This window comes from Archocentrus centrarchus, chromosome 20 (genome assembly GCF_007364275.1).
Source record: "Archocentrus centrarchus isolate MPI-CPG fArcCen1 chromosome 20, fArcCen1, whole genome shotgun sequence".
Taxonomy (NCBI): Eukaryota; Metazoa; Chordata; class Actinopteri; order Cichliformes; family Cichlidae; genus Archocentrus; species Archocentrus centrarchus.
In genome coordinates, this window is record NC_044365.1 from 451,469 (window position 1) to 470,190 (window position 18,722).

Here is an 18,722-nt window from a genome sequence, read left to right on the forward strand (position 1 = left end):
CTTACTGAAGCTCCGATAAGTGAGTGAGCCGAATTAAAGCAATCAGCAGCAGCTCTGCGGGGGCCCAAACTGCCCCCGCTCTCATAAAACTCCTGTTACATCACTGAACTCATTTTAAGACATGATGGAAAGAAATAAGACAGGTGCAGCTTCAGCACACAGCAGCAGCAGCAGGTCACACTGATCTGTGACATAAATGAATTCAGAGCGTGTCGCAGTCAGGCCGGCCCGACACCTCGACACGCCGCGGCCTGATGGGATCTGAGCAGCAGGAGGTCTGCAGACAAATCGGGTCAGCGGGCAGCTACAAAGTAGGCCATGGACTCCGGTTTGAAGCAGCAGACACACCGATAAACACTCTGACCTCGCATGATGTCGCACATCCACACCTTCATCTGCACCGAGTCCTCACACAGCCAGGAAGTCACTCACACATTCATCTTTAACAGAGCCGTGGACAAAATACTAGAAACACAGATCCAAAAGCTCCTTCAGTTCCTAAAATTAGAGACGAGGAACCTCAGAGGGTAAAAATTAGTGCAAGCACGCAGAACCCAGAAGAAACGATGACAAAATCGGCCCCAGAAAATGACCCTCAATACACAAAACAACACAAAAAAACCCACAAACAAACCCGTGCAGGTGCAACATGAACCACAACATTTATGATCGGAGGGCAGCCATAACGAGCGCTGCTCCAAGGAAAGGAGCTTAGATGCGTCCTTAATTCCCTCCTTTAGCAGTAGCAGAGGCTACACCGGACCATCCTTTATGAAAGGACAGCAGGTAACCCCCCCATCAGATCATTCATGGAAAACAAAGTGATCGTGCTGCCTGTGAGGTTTCATGGCACAGCTGTAGTTACTGACGGCCGTTCAGCACACGTGAGAAAACCTCCAGATGTTTCTGTGCGTGGAGAACAGATTCAAATATGAAACGCTGCGATCACAGCGAGGTTAAGGGTCACCGTGATTCAGTCTGCATTCCTTCTGTCTGCTGCTGTGATGCAGTGAGAGTGTTAATGAAGGAGGAACTCTGACTGCAGCTTCAGTTTCACTCCAGTTCAAAGAGCCGTCAGATTTACTGTGGGAAGCACTCCTGCTGCATTCTCACCTGGTGGAGAAGGGCAGGTATGTGTGGGTATTAGGGAAAATGAATGGCACACACCCTTCCTAAACAGGTACTTAAACGGGACAGGGTGGAGGTGTAAGCACTAATGATACTGAAATTTAAAAAAAGAACTGGTAGGACAGGTGGGCACAGGTGGGGCACAGGTGGGGAAGGGCAAAGCAAGAAAACTGTAAGCAGAGAAATACATGCCACACCTCAGGTGTTCATGCCCAGCACGTGCCACAGGTGTCATGACATTTATTCCAGGGCTGGCCCACTGGCCCACCAAGCCCCCCCCGGCCCCCTACGAACCTGCAGTCTGACCCCCCCCCCCCCCCCGGCCCCCTCCGGCCCCCTCCGGCCCCCTCCGAACCTGCAGTCTGACCCCCGTGCGGTCACATGACCTGAACCGTCAGCACACCAATGTAAACACAGGCGTTCCCGCCGCTCCCGCGGCTGTCAGCGCGGTCACAGAGCCCCGCGGGGCCGCGCGCGGCGGCCGCTCACCGTCTCCTACCTGTAGTTGTAGGACGGGAACTTCCTGCTCTCTCTCAGCATCATCCTGTACAGAGAAATCACCTGGGATGGTGTCGACGCCGCCATGCTGTCACTAACAGCGCTGCTCCCTCCGCGACTGTTTGAGCTGCAGGACCCTTACATGAGGGTGACCGAGCAGCGCCTGTGCAGAAATTTGCGTTTCCAGCAGTGTATTTTCCTCTTCCGCTTTGTTGGCATAAATGAGCACGAGCACTCATAGATGTGAAGGTTATAATAACCCACGCAGAGACAGCTGAGTTAAGTTAAATTGATATTGAAAGAGCAGAGAGCACACAGGCGCGCTCCGCTCACCTATCCGCATCCTCACGCTGGAGTGGGACAGAAGCTGAGTTAGCTGTGCTCCTCTAAGTTCTCAGGTAATGTACGCAAACACTCTGACTCTGCGCTTTAATCAATGAGCCACACCGCCGGGTTGATGCGCCCCGCTCCAGAATACAAACAGGCAGCGCGTCGGGCTTTGTTTCCCCACTAGATGGGCTTGTTATGGGGCAGCATGGGAGCTGCTCACCTGACTGAGCACCGTGGAGGGAGGGAGGGAGGGGGGCTCATGCGTTAGTAAACTCCACAGGTACACGGGCTGATACCCGTGGAGGTGAGATTATGCTTGCGCATGTTCCCTGTGTGACCTTTCTGTCAGGTCATGTGAGCACGCTGTGACCTGAACCTGCATCAGGCTCTCAGACATGAGCACACCTGGAGGAGGAGGAACAGTTATCACAGGTCACAGTTAAATCCTCCGTGAAACCTTTAGGACACGGACGGGAATCACAGCAGGAAGTTTGGAAGCACAGCTGTGGGCAGAGGTGTCCATCCTCCCACCGTGGGCTGTAATGAGTTCTCTGAGCTGTCCTTGTTCCAGGCTGCAGTACAGCACACACCTTTCATGACTTTAACAAACGAGTTTCTCTGATCCACACAGGCTCAAACCCACTTAGAGCTTTAGTGCTGAAAGCCAACAAGGCCTGTTAGCTTCTCATTAGTGATCATGGAAGGAGAACTGTAGATTTCTGAACTGCCGCAGGGTCCAAGATCATCAGTTCAAGTACAAGTCATTCAGATGTGTCTTTGTCAAAGTCTGGAAGAAGATCCAAACTGTCAGCCTCACATGAGAGGAAGTTGGTTAGGATGGTTGAAGCTTGGACTCAGTTGGATGTTCCAAGACACACTTCAGAGCTGGTTTAGGAATGGATAAAACAGGCTAACATTAAGCTGCTGGAACGGCCTTCCCAAACCTCAGCCCTGATGAACATCTGTGAACATCTGTGCAGGAAACCAACCAACTCAAATATCCAGACAGGATTATGGCAGACACTCGTTGATGGCCACCAAAATGTCTGATTGAGCTGCAACTTAGTAAGAGCCATTCAACCAGATATTAGTTTTTTTTTGTTTTTTTGTTTTTGGGGGGGGGGGGCAGAAAATCCAAAATCAATTCAAACTTGTGCACAGAGCTTGTTTGTACAGCTAAAGCTTTAATAACTTTAACAATCATTGCACCCTGGAACAAGAAGGGTTCTGGTGTTACTTGGTTGCAAAAACTCACCAAACCAAATGAAAAAGAAGATGCAAATAATTAATTTATAAAGGCAGACAGACCGGATTGATTACCATGTGTTGGCACCAGTCAGTGCAGCTTGTCTCTTTGGAACAGGTAACTCGTCTCAACTGGTTTCCAGTTGGTTGCGTTCTTATTATAGTCCTATATAAAAGCAGGTTGCCGGGCACGCGTCATTTTGCAGTTGAATCGCTGTCCTGCAGCAACTATGTCACTGTGGATGAATTTCTTATTCAAGTCTGTGAGCTTCTGGCTGGAATGTAGTTAATGTGAAATTCTGTGCAGCACATAGCAACAGATTTGTGCTGATTTATCACGTGTAATCACTGCATTATCACAGACTGCCACTGTGACCCCAGTCGATGGCAGGCTGACGGCACTTCATCACCATGTTGATGCACCAGCCTCACTTTGAAGAGGTCAGCAGACAGCGAGTGGTCGCAGACCGCGTCCCCGTCTCTGAAGATTACCCTTTTTTTTTTCTTGTCATTTGCTCAGTGGAAATAAACACAGTCCACACTGTACAGTTAAATTATGATATTGCTACTCTCCTTTCTCAAAAAGCAATTATAAAAATTTTAATAAAATAAAAATAAAGATCCAAGAAAGTTGCAAAAGAAAGTGCATGTAATGAAATGAAGACCTGAGCCTGAAAACCTGAGTTGTACCGTTGTGCAAGTTTGTAAACAGATGGATGAATACAGTGGCAGATGACAACAGTAGCAGTCAGCGGTAGTGATGAGAGGGGCAGTAATGGATGAAAGCTGTCCTACACACAGGTCTGTTAGTCCTTGGTTTCAGACTCTTGTAGCATCTACCTGAGGGCAGAGTTGTGAACAGGTGGTGTTGTGGGTGTGTTTTGACCTTAATGATGCTGTGATAACCTTGGTGGTGTAAATAGTGATGGGAAGGCTGCTCCTGGGATGTCCTGAGCAGTGCAGCTTCCATGCCACTCGCTGACATCATGATGATGCTCTCAACTGTACGTCTGTAGAAGTTTGCTGAGGACTTTGGTCGGCACGCCAGACTTCATCAGCCGGTCTTTGATGTGATTTCTTCAGGAGCTGCTGGGAGACCCTCACTGATGTGAGTCCTGAGGAATTTAAAGCTTTTCTTTACCTCACTGTGTACGTTGGAGTGTGCTGTCCTCTTCCTGGGATCAGTAATCAGCTCCTTAGGCTTATCTACATTTAGGGAAAGATTATATTCCTGGAACCAGCCCACCAGTCCTGCCACTCCTCTTCTGTGTCAGGGACTGTAGTGCTGTCCGCACCCTGCTTGTGTTGGTCTGGGAGGCCACACAGGCATATGTGAAGAAACTGTACAGCACAAACCTCGAGGGGTTCCTCACAGTTCGGACATCCAGTTTCCAGCTCTGACTGGGGTCACCTGACAGGAGGGTCAGCCCAGTTAAAGCAACCATTCAAAGGCACACTGTGCCAGTACACACTCATGTGACTGCAGCATAGGTTTTATTGGAAAGTAGCACCTGCTTAAATAACGTTTGTGATCCATATTTGCATTAGCAGCCATGGTGTCAGCTGTTGTCAGGCTTCTGTTTGCTTCAGTCCTGCTGTAACACAGCATAGAGCTGTTCTTAATCCCATACTGTTCTCTTTTTGTTATTCAGCAACAGAACAGGGATGCAGCTCATTAAGACAAATGTAACCAGCCATTTCCAAGCTGCTGCTCTGCTAAACCCTGCAGCACTGTCAGATTATTATTGACTCCCAGCGGCTGTGCTGTAACCAGCCTACATTCACATGTATAACTCGTTTATGTTGATGTCAGCTGCCGCACTGCTCCGGGAACAGAGCAAACAAAGAGCGCTGCAGTGAAAAAGCAAGAGTTCAGACTGGAGGTGAAGCTACAGTTTGTCCCAGAAGCTGCTGAAGTGGTCTGAGACGTCCTGAAATTGCTTGCAGATGCAAAGATACAAAGAATATTGTTTCCTCCTGTGTCTTTGTTCAAAAATATATGAACTTCATAAAGTAGCTCCACCACAACATTTGAATTCTGATATATTTGTATTAGTGAGTCCTGTAATAATCTTAAATAATAGATCACATGAAACCTCAGCAGTTACTTACATGAAGAGTATAATTATTACAAGTTTTCTTAAGTGTCCTCATGTTATGTCCATTGCATCAATGAGAGAATATTAATGAGAGGCTTCCTAACAGATGGTGCTGGAAAATAAAAACTGAAATTAGGATTTTAGATGTTTCTGCTTGTCTGAAGGATTTTCTGTTGATTGTTGCACATTTTTGTGGAACTAAAAATGCAAACTCAGTATTCTTCTCCCAATCATCTGACGTGCTGAGAGGACAAAGGCTGGAGATGGATTATTAAAATGTAGACGTAAAGAAATCTGATTTAAATTGGAGCGTGTGATTTATTTTGTTCATAGTTTTGTGCTGGGAGAGTTTCTGGCTGACGTTGGAGGAGCAGTTCTGAACTTTACAAAATGCTGATTTTAAATGGGTTAAACTGTGACATGAGTTTACTGGAAGCTCCCTCCAGACTCCAGCTTTGCCAGCTAGTTATTTAAACTGTCTCAGAGCAGGAAGTCAGCAGTTTCTCACATGATTAGGGGCTTTGCTGGACCTCAGGAGAAGCTGGTCCGAGTTCCGGGAGCAGGCAAAGAAGTGTTTCTATTCCCATAAAATATAGATTTAAAATATAGACATCATAAACTGTTGGCTGTGTATGCAAAAACACCATTTAGTGTGAGGTGGCTGTGTGAGGTTGCTGTGGCTGTGTGAGGTTGCTGTGGCTGTGTGAGGTTGCTGTGGCTGTGTGACGTTGCTGTGGCTGTGTGAGGTGGCTGTGTGAGGTTGCTGTGGCTGTGTGACGTTGCTGTGGCTGTGTGAGGTGGCTGCGTGAGGTTGCTGTGGCTGTGTGAGGTTGCTGTGTGAGGTTGCTGTGGCTGTGTGAGGTTGCTGTGGCTGTGTGAGGTGGCTGTGTGAGGTTGCTGTGTGAGGCTGCTGTGGCTGTGTGAGGTTGCTGTGGCTGTGTGAGGTGGCTGTGTGAGGATGCTGTGGCTGTGTGAGGTGGCTGTGTGAGGTTGCTGTGTGTGGCTGCTGTGGCTGTGTGAGGTTGCTGTGTGTGGCTGCTGTGGCTGTGTGAGGTTGCTGTGGCTGTGTGAGCTGGCTGTGTGAGGTGGCTGTGGCTGTGTGAGGTTGCTGTGGCTGTGTGACGTTGCTGTGGCTGTGTGAGGTGGCTGTGTGACGTTGCTGTGGCTGTGTGAGGTGGCTGTGTGAGGTTGCTGTGTGAGGTTGCTGTGGCTGTGTGAGGTTGCTGTGGCGGTGTGAGGTGGCTGTGTGAGGTTGCTGTGTGTGGCTGCTGTGGCTGTGTGAGGTTGCTGTGGCTGTGTGAGGTGGCTGTGTGAGGTTGCTGTGGCTGTGTGACGTTGCTGTGGCTGTGTGAGGTTGCTGTGGCTGTGTGAGGTTGCTGTGTGTGGCTGCTGTGGCTGTGGGAGGTTGCTGTGGCTGCTGTGGCTGTGTGAGGTTGCTGTGGCTGTGTGAGGTTGCTGAGGTTGCTGTGGCTGTGTGAGGTTGCTGAGGTGGCTGTGGCTGTGTGAGGTGGCTGAGGTGGCTGTGGCTGTGTGAGGTTGCTGAGGTGGCTGTGTGAGGTTGCTGTGGCTGTGTGAGGTTGCTGAGGTGGCTGTGGCTGTGTGAGGTTGCTGAGGTGGCTGTGTGAGGTTGCTGTGGCTGTGTGAGGTTGCTGAGGTTGCTGTGGCTGTGTGAGGTTGCTGAGGTGGCTGTGGCTGTGTGAGGTTGCTGTGGCTGTGTGAGGTGGCTGTGGCTGTGTGAGGTTGCTGTGGCTGTGTGAGGTGGCTGTGTGAGGTTGCTGTGGCTGTGTGAGGTGGCTGTGGATGTGTGAGGTTGCTGAGGTGGCTGTGTGAGGTTGCTGTGGCTGCTGTGGCTGTGTGAGGTTGCTGAGGTGGCTGTGTGAGGTGGCTGTGGCTGCTGTGGCTGTGTGAGGTGGCTGTGGCTGCTGTGGCTGTGTGAGGTGGCTGTGGCTGCTGTGGCTGTGTGAGGTTGCTGTGGCTGTGTGAGGTTGCTGTGGCTGTGTGAGGTTGCTGTGGCTTGCTGTGGCTGTGTGAGGTTGCTGTGTCTGCTGTGGCTTGCTGTGGCTGTGTGAGGTTGCTGTGGCTGTGTGAGGCTGCTGTGGCTGTGTGAGGTTGCTGAGGCTGCTGTGGCTGCGTGAGGTGGCTGTGGCTGTGTGAGGTGGCTGTGTGAGGTTGCTGTGGCTGCTGTGGCTGTGTGAGGTTGCTGTGGCTGTGTGAGGTGGCTGTGGCTGTGTGAGGTGGCTGTGTGAGGTTGCTGTGGCTGCTGTGGCTGTGTGAGGTTGCTGTGGCTGTGTGAGGTGGCTGTGTGAGGTTGCTGTGGCTGTGTGAGGTGGCTGTGTGAGGTTGCTGAGGCTGCTGTGGCTGTGTGAGGTTGCTGTGGCTGTGTGAGGTTGCTGTGTGAGGTTGCTGTGGCTGTGTGAGGTTGCTGTGTGAGGTTGCTGTGGCTGTGTGTGGTTGCTGTGGCTGTGTGAGGTTGCTGTGGCTGTGTGAGGTGGCTGTGGCTGTGTGAGGTTGCTGTGGCTGCGTGAGGTTGCTGCGTGAGGTTGCTGTGGCTGCGTGAGGTTGCTGAGGCTGCGTGAGGTGGCTGTGTGAGGTTGCTGTGGTTGCTGTGGCTGTGTGAGGCTGCTGAGGTTGCTGTGGCTGCTGTGGCTGCTGTGGCTGTGTGAGGTTGCTGTGGCTGCTGTGGCTGTGTGAGGTTGCTGTGGCTGCTGTGGCTGTGTGAGGTTGCTGTGGCTGCTGTGGCTGTGTGAGGTTGCTGTGGCTGTGTGAGGTTGCTGTGGCTGTGTGAGGTTGCTGTGGCTGCGTGAGGTGGCTGTGTGAGGTTGCTGTGTGAGGTTGCTGTGGCTGCGTGAGGTTGCTGTGGCTGGGTGAGGTGGCTGAGTGAGGTTGCTGTGGCTGCGTGAGGTGGCTGCGTGAGGTTGCTGTGGCTGCGTGAGGTGGCTGCGTGAGGTTGCTGTGGCTGCGTGAGGTGGCTGCGTGAGGTTGCTGTGGCTGCGTGAGGTGGCTGTGTGAGGTGGCTGTGGCTGCGTGAGGTGGCTGTGTGAGGTTGCTGTGGCTGCGTGAGATTGCTGTGTGAGGTTGCTGTGGCTGTGTGAGGTTGCTGTGGCTGTGTGAGGTTGCTGTGGCTGCTGTGACTGTGTGAGGTTGCTGAGGTGGCTGTGTGAGGTGGCTGCTGTGGCTGTGTGAGGTGGCTGCTGTGGCTGTGTGAGGTTGCTGTGGCTGTGTGAGGTGGCTGTGTGAGGTTGCTGTGGCTGTGTGAGGTGGCTGTGGCTGTGTGAGGTGGCTGTGGCTGCGTGAGGTTGCTGTGGCTGCGTGAGGTTGCTGAGGCTGCGTGAGGTGGCTGTGTGAGGTTGCTGTGGTTGCTGTGGCTGTGTGAGGCTGCTGAGGTTGCTGTGGCTGCTGTGGCTGTGTGAGGTTGCTGTGGCTGCTGTGGCTGTGTGAGGTTGCTGTGGCTGCGTGAGGTGGCTGTGTGAGGTTGCTGTGGCTGCGTGAGGTTGCTGTGGCTGCGTGAGGTGGCTGCGTGAGGTTGCTGTGGCTGCGTGAGGTGGCTGCGTGAGGTTGCTGTGGCTGCGTGAGGTGGCTGCGTGAGGTTGCTGTGGCTGCGTGAGGTGGCTGCGTGAGGTTGCTGTGGCTGCGTGAGGTGGCTGCGTGAGGTTGCTGTGGCTGCGTGAGGTGGCTGCGTGAGGTTGCTGTGGCTGCGTGAGGTGGCTGCGTGAGGTTGCTGTGGCTGCGTGAGGTGGCTGCGTGAGGTTGCTGTGGCTGCGTGAGGTGGCTGCGTGAGGTTGCTGTGGCTGCGTGAGGTGGCTGCGTGAGGTTGCTGTGGCTGCGTGAGGTTGCTGTGGCTGCGTGAGGTGGCTGAGTGAGGTTGCTGTGGCTGCGTGAGATTGCTGTGTGAGGTTGCTGTAGCTGCGTGAGGTTGCTGTGGCTGCTGTGGCTGTGTGAGGTTGCTGAGGTGGCTGTGTGAGGTTGCTGAGGTGGCTGCGTGAGGTTGCTGAGGTGGCTGTGTGAGGTTGCTGAGGTGGCTGTGTGAGGTGGCTGCTGTGGCTGTGTGAGGTGGCTGCTGTGGCTGTGTGAGGTTGCTGTGGCTGTGTGAGGTTGCTGAGGTGGCTGTGGCTGTGTGAGGTTGCTGTGGCTGTTGTGGCTGTTGTGGCTGTGTGAGGTTGCTGTGTGAGGCTGCTGTGGCTGTGTGAGGTTGCTGTGTGAGGCTGCTGTGGCTGTGTGAGGTTGCTGTGGCTGCTGTGGCTGTGTGAGGTTGCTGTGGCTGCTGTGGCTGTGTGAGGTTGCTGTGGCTGCTGTGGCTGTGTGAGGTTGCTGTGGCTGTGTGAGGTTGCTGAGGTGGCTGTGGCTGTGTGAGGTTGCTGAGGTGGCTGTGGCTGTGTGAGGCTGCTGTGGTGGCTGTGTGAGGTTGCTGTGGCTGCTGTGGCTGTGTGAGGCTGCTGTGGCTGCTGTGTGAGGCTGCTGTGTGAGGCTGCTGTGGCTGTGTGAGGCTGCTGTGGCTGTGTGAGGTTGCTGTGGCTGTGTGAGGTTGCTGTGGCTGCTGTGGCTGTGTGAGGTTGCTGTGGCTGCTGTGGCTGTGTGAGGTTGCTGTGGCTGTGTGTGGCTGCTGTGGCTGTGTGAGGCTGCTGTGGCTGCTGTGGCTGTGTGAGGCTGTGTGAGGCTGCTGTGGCTGTGTGAGGTTGCTGTGGCTGTGTGAGGTTGCTGAGGCTGTGTGAGGTTGCTGTGGCTGTGTGAGGTTGCTGAGGTTGCTGTGGCTGTGTGAGGTTGCTGAGGTGGCTGTGGCTGTGGCTGTGTGAGGTTGCTGTGGCTGTTGTGGCTGTGGGAGGTTTCTGTGTGAGGCTGCTGTGGCTGTGTGAGGTTGCTGTGGCTGCTGTGGCTGTGTGAGGTGGCTGTGTGAGGTTGCTGTGGCTGTGTGAGGTTGCTGTGGTTGTGTGAGGTGGCTGTGGCTGTGTGAGGTTGCTGAGGTGGCTGTGGCTGTGTGAGGCTGCTGTGGCTGTGTGAGGCTGCTGTGGCTGCTGTGGCTGTGTGAGGTTGCTGTGTGAGGCTGCTGTGGCTGTGTGAGGTTGCTGTGTGAGGCTGCTGTGGCTGTGTGAGGCTGCTGTGGCTGCTGTGGCTGTGTGAGGTTGCTGTGGCTGCTGTGGCTGTGTGAGGTTGCTGTGGCTGCTGTGGCTGTGTGAGGCTGCTGTGGCTGTGTGAGGCTGCTGTGGCTGTGTGAGGCTGCTGTGGCTGTGTGAGGCTGCTGTGGCTGCTGTGGCTGTGTGAGGCTGCTGTGGCTGCGTGAGGCTGCTGTGGCTGCTGTGGCTGCGTGAGGTTGCTGTGGCTGCGTGAGGCTGTGTGTGGCTGCGTGAGGCTGTGTGTGGCTGCGTGAGGTTGCTGTGGCTGTGTGAGGTTGCTGTGTGAGGCTGCTGTGGCTGTGTGAGGTTGCTGTGTGAGGCTGCTGTGGCTGTGTGAGGTTGCTGTGTGAGGCTGCTGTGGCTGTGTGAGGCTGCTGTGGCTGTGTGAGGCTGCTGTGGCTGCGTGAGGTGGCTTTGGCTGTGTGAGGTTGCTGAGGTTGCTGTGGCTGTGTGAGGCTGCTGTGGCTGCTGTGTGAGGCTGCTGTGGCTGCTGTGAGGTTGCTGCGTGAGGTGGCTGTGGCTGTGTGAGGTTGCTGAGGTTGCTGTGTGAGGCTGCTGTGGCTGTGTGAGGCTGCTGTGGCTGTGTGAGGTTGCTGTGTGAGGCTGCTGTGGCTGTGTGAGGTTGCTGTGTGACGCTGCTGTGGCTGTGTGAGGCTGCTGTGGCTGCTGTGGCTGCGTGAGGTGGCTGTGGCTGTGTGAGGTTGCTGAGGTTGCTGTGTGAGGTTGCTGTGGCTGTGTGAGGTTGCTGTGGCTGCTGTGGCTGTGTGAGGTTGCTGTGGCTGTGTGAGGTTGCTGTGGCTGCTGTGGCTGCTGTGGCTGCGTGAGGTGGCTGAGGCTGCTGTGGCTGCTGTGGCTGTGTGAGGCTGCTGTGGCTGTGTGAGGTGGCTGAGGCTGCTGTGGCTGCGTGAGGTTGCTGTGGCTGCGTGAGGTGGCTGTGGCTGCGTGAGGTGGCTGAGGCTGCTGTGGCTGCTGTGACTGTGTGAGGCTGCTGTGGCTGCTGTGGCTGCTGTGGCTGCTGTGGCTGCTGTGGCTGCGTGAGGTGGCTGTGGCTGCGTGAGGTTGCTGTGGCTGTGTGAGGTTGCTGAGGCTGTGTGAGGTGGCTGTGTGAGGTTGCTGAGGTTGCTGTGGCTGTGAGGTGGCTGCTGTGTGAGGTTGCTGTGGCTGCTGTGTGAGGTTGCTGTGGCTGCTGTGTGAGGTTGCTGAGGCTGTGGATACTGATGAAGTTCATTGTTACAACAACAGTAAATGAATGTATTGGAGGATAAATGTGACTCTTAGCAGTTTTTAATGACTCTATAGGTGCTGTGAATTCTTTTGAGTGTCGTGTAGTGAAAGCACGGTGACGGCTTCACTGATTGAAATCTCCTGAACGCAGCCTGAGTGCTCCTGCAGGAGAGAAGCAGGATATAGACCACTAAGTTCATATGGGCCAAATATTATCAGAGGTCAGATTCTCACAGACGGCCTCAGCAGTTAAACTACCTGAGGTCCCCGAGTCATGGCAGGTCTGTGTGGACGGAGCTGAAGGTGGTGTGGGTCTGTGTGAGTGATGACGTAGAGATGGATTTATCATAAAGAATAAAAAGCTTCGTCTATCCATCAGATCCATGCTGGAACCATCAGTGTCAGCCCAGATTTCCGCCTTCAGCTCCTCATTCACAAAGAGGTGTGTGTGTGTGTGTGTGTGTGTGTGTGTGTGTGTGTGTGTGTGTGTGTGTGTGTGTGTGTGTGTGTGTGTGTCTACAGTATGATCTTTAGCAGTGGATGTGTGAAAGGTCACAGACTCATCCTGTTTGTTGATGCCCTGCTGTCTTTGAGTGGAAAGGTCAATGACACTGCTGTGTGTGTGTGTGTGTGTGTGTGTGTGTGTGTGTGTGTGTGTGTGTGTGTGTGTGTGTGTGTGTGTACAGTGATCTGATTGGACCCTGTCAGTCAAGTTATTCTGGGGGGTGATGGGTCCATGAAGCCTGATTTGCAGCCCAGAGGTCAGAGATCTTCAGTCCAGCAGCAGGATGTTCTCCTGTGGAAAAATGTTGAGATTTTCCATGAATTCTTTTGCTTGATGAATACGTGCTCTCTGCTGGTCTCATCAAAATTCTTGAACATAAAGTGTTGTTCGGTGAGTCTGTGGGTCTCTGTGGCTGCTTTTCCACCGATGGGGTTCCAGAGCCGGTGCCTTTATTTGAACCGTTAGGCGGGTTTTCCATCGCAGAAGCACTCGGCCGAAAAAATGGATTCAACTCGGGCCCTGCAAACTAGCTGGTCTGGAACCAAGAACATGTGCTGAAAACAGCAGAAGGGCGTGACTCTGCCGTCTCAACATCCAGTTTTCTACCATATTACATGTGTATTACAGGAGAAAAGCGATTTTCAGGGCTGTGAATTAGGTTGGGCTCTAAGGCTGAACTTGCTGCTTTGTATCAGTTCATATCACAGATAAAAGGACACAAAGTGCGTACTTGTCGTCTTGCTCTAATCGCTGTCTGTGTTTCCCTCTGTGCTGCACACAGATGCTGCAGTAGTTTGGTTTGGACCATAAAACGTATTTGCAGCACAGAAAGGGGAGCGTGTTCTCCCACGTTTGTGCGCTTCAGCTTCGTGTCCAGACGAGGACCCGCCCACACTCATACGTAAAGGAGCAGTTCACAGAAACGCGGTGGGAACGCGGGCCCGTTCTTAAGCGTTTCACCGGTTCATTGAAACCAGCACCAGCACTGGCACGAGCACCGGCTCCTCGGCGGTGGAAAGTAGCAAGAGAGTATCTGTGAGGAGATGGATGAAGTGAGCACCTCACAGGGACAGCCACGCGTCTGTGTGCGAGTCCCTGCAGCTGACTGATGGACGCTCTGCAGGAGATCAGTAAAGAAGGATTTCCTGTGGTCCCGGCGGAGCGGGCCGACTCTCTGTGACTCATCGGAGCTCTCGGTCTGAATCCTGCAGATCAGCAGGTGCTGCACACCTAAACACTTCTTATCTTCTGCCACGTCCTCTCCCTCGACCTCAGTACCACCTGCTTTGGTTAGATACCTGAAGTTTCCAAACAAAGGTTGAGATCTTGTTTTTATCTGAACATGTCAAAGATCCTCTGCTTCCTCTCAGGTATCATATTATCTGCTGTCAGTGTTCTCTGAGAGCTCAGGTTTGATTAGATCTTTGAAGCGGCGGCAGTCTGATGGTCCTGGAAGTTTCTCAGCCGGGCTCACCGTCTGCCTCTCGGTCCTCTCCTACCAACTTCCACCTCAGGCAGCTCTGGGAATCGTCCCAGCCACCACTGACTGAGGTCTGCAGGATGCTCCTTCAAGCTCAGGGTCTGATTTTGGCTGTTGAATGAGCTCTAATAATGAAGCTGTGTGTTATAGTGGAATGGGCCTCTTGAGAGACGTACATTGGGCTCCTGCTCAGGGTGCCCTGCAGGCCTGGCTGCTGTGTTCAGTCCCAGTCTTATGGAAGCTCCAGCTTCTCCAGTGCATCAAAACTGTGAACTCAGGTTAGTTTTTTTGGGAGGTGGGCGAGGTCATCGGGGCAGTATCCACTGATGGCACTAAGATGGCGTCCCGAGTTAAACTTATCTCAGTTTGAAGGTGAGCAGTTGAAGCAACTACCAATGAGAGTGCAGGATATATTGTATACTTGTATATTGTCTTATAGTTTTTATACTTATTTGTTTTTTTCTGTAAGCACGAAGTACCGCAGCAATTTCCTAATGCTGTGAACCTGTTCACCCATATGGCAATAAAAACCTTCTGATTCTGATTCTGATTCTGATTCTGAGGATGCTGAGTGACGTGTGAGGGTAACTGCTTCAGAGCAGCCTGCGGGGGTCGGGGAAGGATGGGGGTCAGTTCCTTCAACTTTCTGTTCACACCTCATGTATGAAATCCACGCTCAGTGGGACTGATGAGTGGAAATATAAATGAAGGCAAAATGCTTGAAGTTTATGGGTGTGCAAACTTTCTGACTCTGAGAGAAGTAAGTTTAGTAATCAGGCAGGTCTAACACAGTCGTCAGCCAGCGGCTCAGGAGCTGCTGGGAGCTGGAGGAGCTCCTGTCTCAGCCTGACTCACACTGAGAGCTGCAGATTGAGTTTTCGCTCTCTGCCTCCTTTCTGCCTGGCAGATCAAGGCCCCCGACGCTCCTCCCATCGATCGCTTCCTCCCGTGTTCAGACCTGCGGAAGAATCCATCTTGGACACATCAGCCCGTGACCCGAACCTGATCGCTTCCAATCCACCCACCCCTCCTCAGGCCTCCTCCTCTGCAGCTTTCCCTCTGCAGACTGAAGCAGGTGGACAGGGGTGTGTGTGTGTGTGTGTGTGTGTGTGTGTGTGTGTTGCAGCCTCTGAGAGTGTTTTTCTCTTCATATTTATTGACAATAAAAAGCAAATAAGAGAGAAGTCTGAGCTGACCCGAACACATCAGCAGGATAACTAATGATGTGAGCTGACATTTAGCCAAAGTGCTGAATTAAACATGAGCGACTCGCAACTTAAATCGACTGAATGTGATCGAGAAACTACTTTCCAAATTTCCTGAATGTCATTCCAGACATTAAGCGCAACAACAGCGGCCTTTGCATTTATTTCTGAATGAATATTTTATGGCTCTGACCTCGTCTCCCTGCGCACACACATTTACGGCGCAGGCTTTCCTGGGATTATTTTGCTGTGTTTAATGTCACACTCGGGCTGAGGGGATTGAGGGGATCGAGGGGATCGAGGCGAGCTCGGCCGATGTAAACAAACCCAGTCTCTGCTTTAATTGGCAGAGAAGCGCGTCAGAGCGAGGTGGTGCTTTGAAGTGTCGGTGAGAAGCTGGAGGAAGTCCAAATCAAAGGAGCTGGACTGAGGGGAACATCTGTGCTGATGATCCTCAGTTTCAGGAAGTTCCTCTCAGAGTCAGGACGCGCACATCTGCAGACATCATCTGTGACAGCGCCACGAGGTTTTAGTTTGCACCTCCATAAGGTGGAGGCAGAGGCGTCTGTGAGCACATCATCCCCTCTGCCAGCACAACTAAGAGTGCGATTATCCTACCGTGAAGATGAGAGTAACACTCCTATTAATTTTTCTTCCTCCTCCAGCTTTCAGACTTTGATGCTGGATGTTCTTCCTGATGCAGTCCTCACAGGATTGGATACACTTTATCAGCAGGAGCCCCGAACGGTCTGCTCTGCCCAGTGCCCATGTGCCGACTCTGAGAACCTGCAGCTCTCAGTAAAACCCGTATTTCAGCTGTGACTCAGGTCCAGATCAGGTGATCTCTAGCTGCTGTGACATCACTGAGTGATTAGAGAGGCCTCACCACTGTGACCGTGGTGCTGCAGACATCAGTCTGTACGGCTGATTAAGCAGGTTACGCTGCTTTAATGGATCCACAACACACAGAAGAAACACGTTTAATTCCTAAAGGCTGGAGAAGAGACTCTGAGAGCATGAAGTGATCAGGGCAGGTTTAGCGCTCAGAGACAGGAGCTTCATTTTCTCATAAACCCGAGGAGTCGCCCTCTGCTGGTCAGGAGAAAGAAGGCAGCTTTGAGACGCCGCCATGTTGGTTTTACTCTTTGGGCTCACGTTTGCTTCCAGTGATTAGCAGAGTTCTTTAGATGGAATCTAAGACTTCATTGTGTCGGACTTCCTTCTCCCGGGATTAAGTGGGATACAGAGGACAAGCTGTTTGGACCACTTTACTTCCACCACACTGTGGCAGCTCCTTTATTCCTGAGGGCACTGCAGCAGGTAGCTGCACATGTTTGACTTGGCAGATATTTACCAGCAGCTGCTCTTCCTGACGCAGCCCTGAAGGGGTTTGTGTCTCCTCCTGGGATCAAACCAGGGATCTTTTTCTGATTAGATGAATGATTGAACCTCTGTTTCTTTCTTCAGTGTAGTATTTAGATAGTGGAGGTGCACTGGGTGCACGGGCAGGACATCGCAGCCTTTAGCAGACAGCCTGTGTTGGGTGGAAGTGTGAGGCGTGTAGTGAACACAGCTGGCTGCTTGCCTCCATCCTTCAGTGGTGGAGGAGGGGGGGGATCAGAGCCGCGGTCTTCATTAGCTTTCATTAATAACACGGGGGCCATCCACGTCCACTCACCCCCTTTGCCTCAAATTACCATCCATTGTAGATTTGAGCCAGCGAGGCATCGCCTCCAGGTCTCAGAGCGCCTGACTCCGACTGTTTCCGGACTGCTGTGCACTCCCAGAGAATGTGCTTGGAAAATGAAAACAGCGTTCCTAAATGGAGCAAATGTAACAGCAGGCTTTTCTCTCAATCCGAGGTGGCCGTTTAGGAACTTGGTGTTTTTGTTGCTGCGGGACCGTCACCGTTGCTGGCCAATCACGTCGCTGTGATGTAATAACTTTGCAAAAAAAGAGCGTCGTGGGAGACGTTTGCCTTCAGGGAGAGAAACACTTTAGAGCTTTGGGAGGTCAGCTGAGGTGAAGTGGTGCAAAGGTCAGAGTGCATGGAGGCTGGGGTCTGAGTCCTGAGCAAAGCCCAAAGCTGCTCATGATTATTGTATGTTGTTGAGTGGATTTTAATGGATTTAGGCATCATAACTTTGAGGGTCCCTCTAGAAGAGAAGGGGACACAGTCTGCTGATGGAAGGAGACCTCTGCAGATCTCCTCCAGCCCTCTGACACGCCTTCTTCAGAGGAAGCAGTTTGTGGGTGAAGGGGGCGGCTCATCATCACTGAGGCAGAGCTCTTCACTGACTGGGATGCAGTCAGAGTTCTTCGGAGCTCCGGATGTTGTGGGTCTGTCCTGGTTGGTGTGTCTCTACAGCGCTGCGTGGAGGTCAGGACGGTATCTGTGGGTTGGTGGTCCGCAGTGCTGTTTCAGAGGGACCCTTCGCTGCCTGAGCTGGGCTGGATGTAGCTGCCTGATTGAAACTGTGCACCGGGGGCTCAGTCGTGGGGTCCCGGGATAGACAGTGATGTTTGCAGCCTCTGCAGGTTTGCTGTTGTTGGTCTGTTGTGTTGGATAGGGCTGACTGTTTGTGTAGCCCTACAGATCCTTCATGATCCTCAGAAATGTGGCCCATGCCACCCCGTGTAGTCCCTGGTTTTAGGAGCAGGGTGGAGGCTGGAGCAGCTCTTTCCCCTCTCGAGGATACTTGAATTGGGGAGTGATCGTCTTCACGGCCTTCTGTGCCCAGCGGCTCGTCTCTGACTGCGTCTGCTGCTGTTTGCTGAGCCGAGTGCTACAGAGGCTGACCGTGAACCAAAACAATAAACTGAAATTGATTATAAAGCTCGTTAAACCACCCAGCTGCCGAGGCGCTGCTGTTAAATCTCTTTAAACTCGTCAGCGGCACACGAACCTTTAACAGCACCCTGTGATGATCAGCCTCAGCTGGTCCAGCGGCACAGGGAAGGTGTGCACGTTCTGCAGAGCAGCTGAGGCCTCCTGACAGGTTAACCCGCTGTGAATGCCACCAATCAGAGTTAAGGTTAGGCTCTAATCAGAAATAAAGTGCTCAAACAAAAAGCCGGCCCTGCAGTTCGTTATGTTTTACTGCCCGGCTCTGAATTCATTAGTGCTTAATTTGAATAATAAAACACTAAAACCTGAGCGGGGTAAAAATCTGAGTATCAGAGCTGAATGTTAAGAGTTGCAGCCAAGGTGATTAACTGCTAATGGCTGTTTGCAGTGGCGTGGCATTAGAATGAGTGTGTGTGTGTGTGTGTGTGTGTGTGTGTGTGTGTGTGTGTGTGTGTGTGTGTGTGTGTGTGTGTGTGTGTGTGTGTGTGGGCTCCTGGCCGCCGTCCTGGGCATGCTGGGGCAGGGGGGGGCTGCTGAGTCTCAGTGTGATGAGCCCCATCAAGGCTGCCTCCACCCCAGCTGTGTAAGGTAACGCATCACACCCACCTGTAGAAAACATGGACGCTAACTCCCACTGTGACCTCATTGGCTCGCAGGGGGGATGGGCTTAACTGCTAATTGCACACACCTGACCCATTCACACCTGAGCAGATGCACATGCTGGCATGTCCAGTTTGGCTTTGGAGGGCTGCTTCCTGCTAGTTTCTTTCCTCTCCTCTCCTCTCCTCTCCTCTCCTCTCCTCTCCTCTCCTCTCCTCTCCTCTCCTTTCCTTTCCTTTCCTTTCCTTTCCTTCCTTTCCTTTCCTTTCCTCTCCTCTCTCTCCTCTCCTCTCCTCTCCTCTCCTCTCCGCTCCTCTCCTTTCTCCTTTCCTTTCCTTTCCGTTCCTTTCCTTTCCTTTTCCTTTCCTTTCCTTTCTTTCCTGTCCTTTCCGTTACCTTTCCTTGTCCCTTCCGCCTCTCCTCTCCTGCCCTCTCCTCTCCTCTCCTCCTCT

General features: G+C 52.6%; 2 protein-coding genes across 3 annotated transcripts in view; one reads left to right on the plus strand and one right to left on the minus strand.

Moving 5' to 3' along the window:
* The window catches only part of lyrm4b (LYR motif containing 4), a 77,586-nt gene extending 75,834 nt beyond the window's left edge, over positions 1-1,752 (minus strand). For both annotated transcript variants that reach the window (XM_030755989.1, XM_030755988.1), the window contains exon 1: positions 1,628-1,752. In XM_030755989.1, the coding sequence (XP_030611849.1) occupies positions 1,628-1,713 (86 nt within the window). In that variant the 5' untranslated portion in view covers positions 1,714-1,752. The remainder of the gene's footprint in view (positions 1-1,627) is intronic.
* A 15,373-nt stretch (positions 1,753-17,125) lies between these two features.
* fars2 (phenylalanyl-tRNA synthetase 2, mitochondrial) overlaps positions 17,126-18,722 on the plus strand; it is a 94,558-nt gene continuing 92,961 nt past the window's right edge. Inside the window, exon 1 of the mRNA XM_030757171.1 lies at positions 17,126-17,202. Coding sequence (XP_030613031.1) covers positions 17,126-17,202 — 77 coding nt within the window. The remainder of the gene's footprint in view (positions 17,203-18,722) is intronic.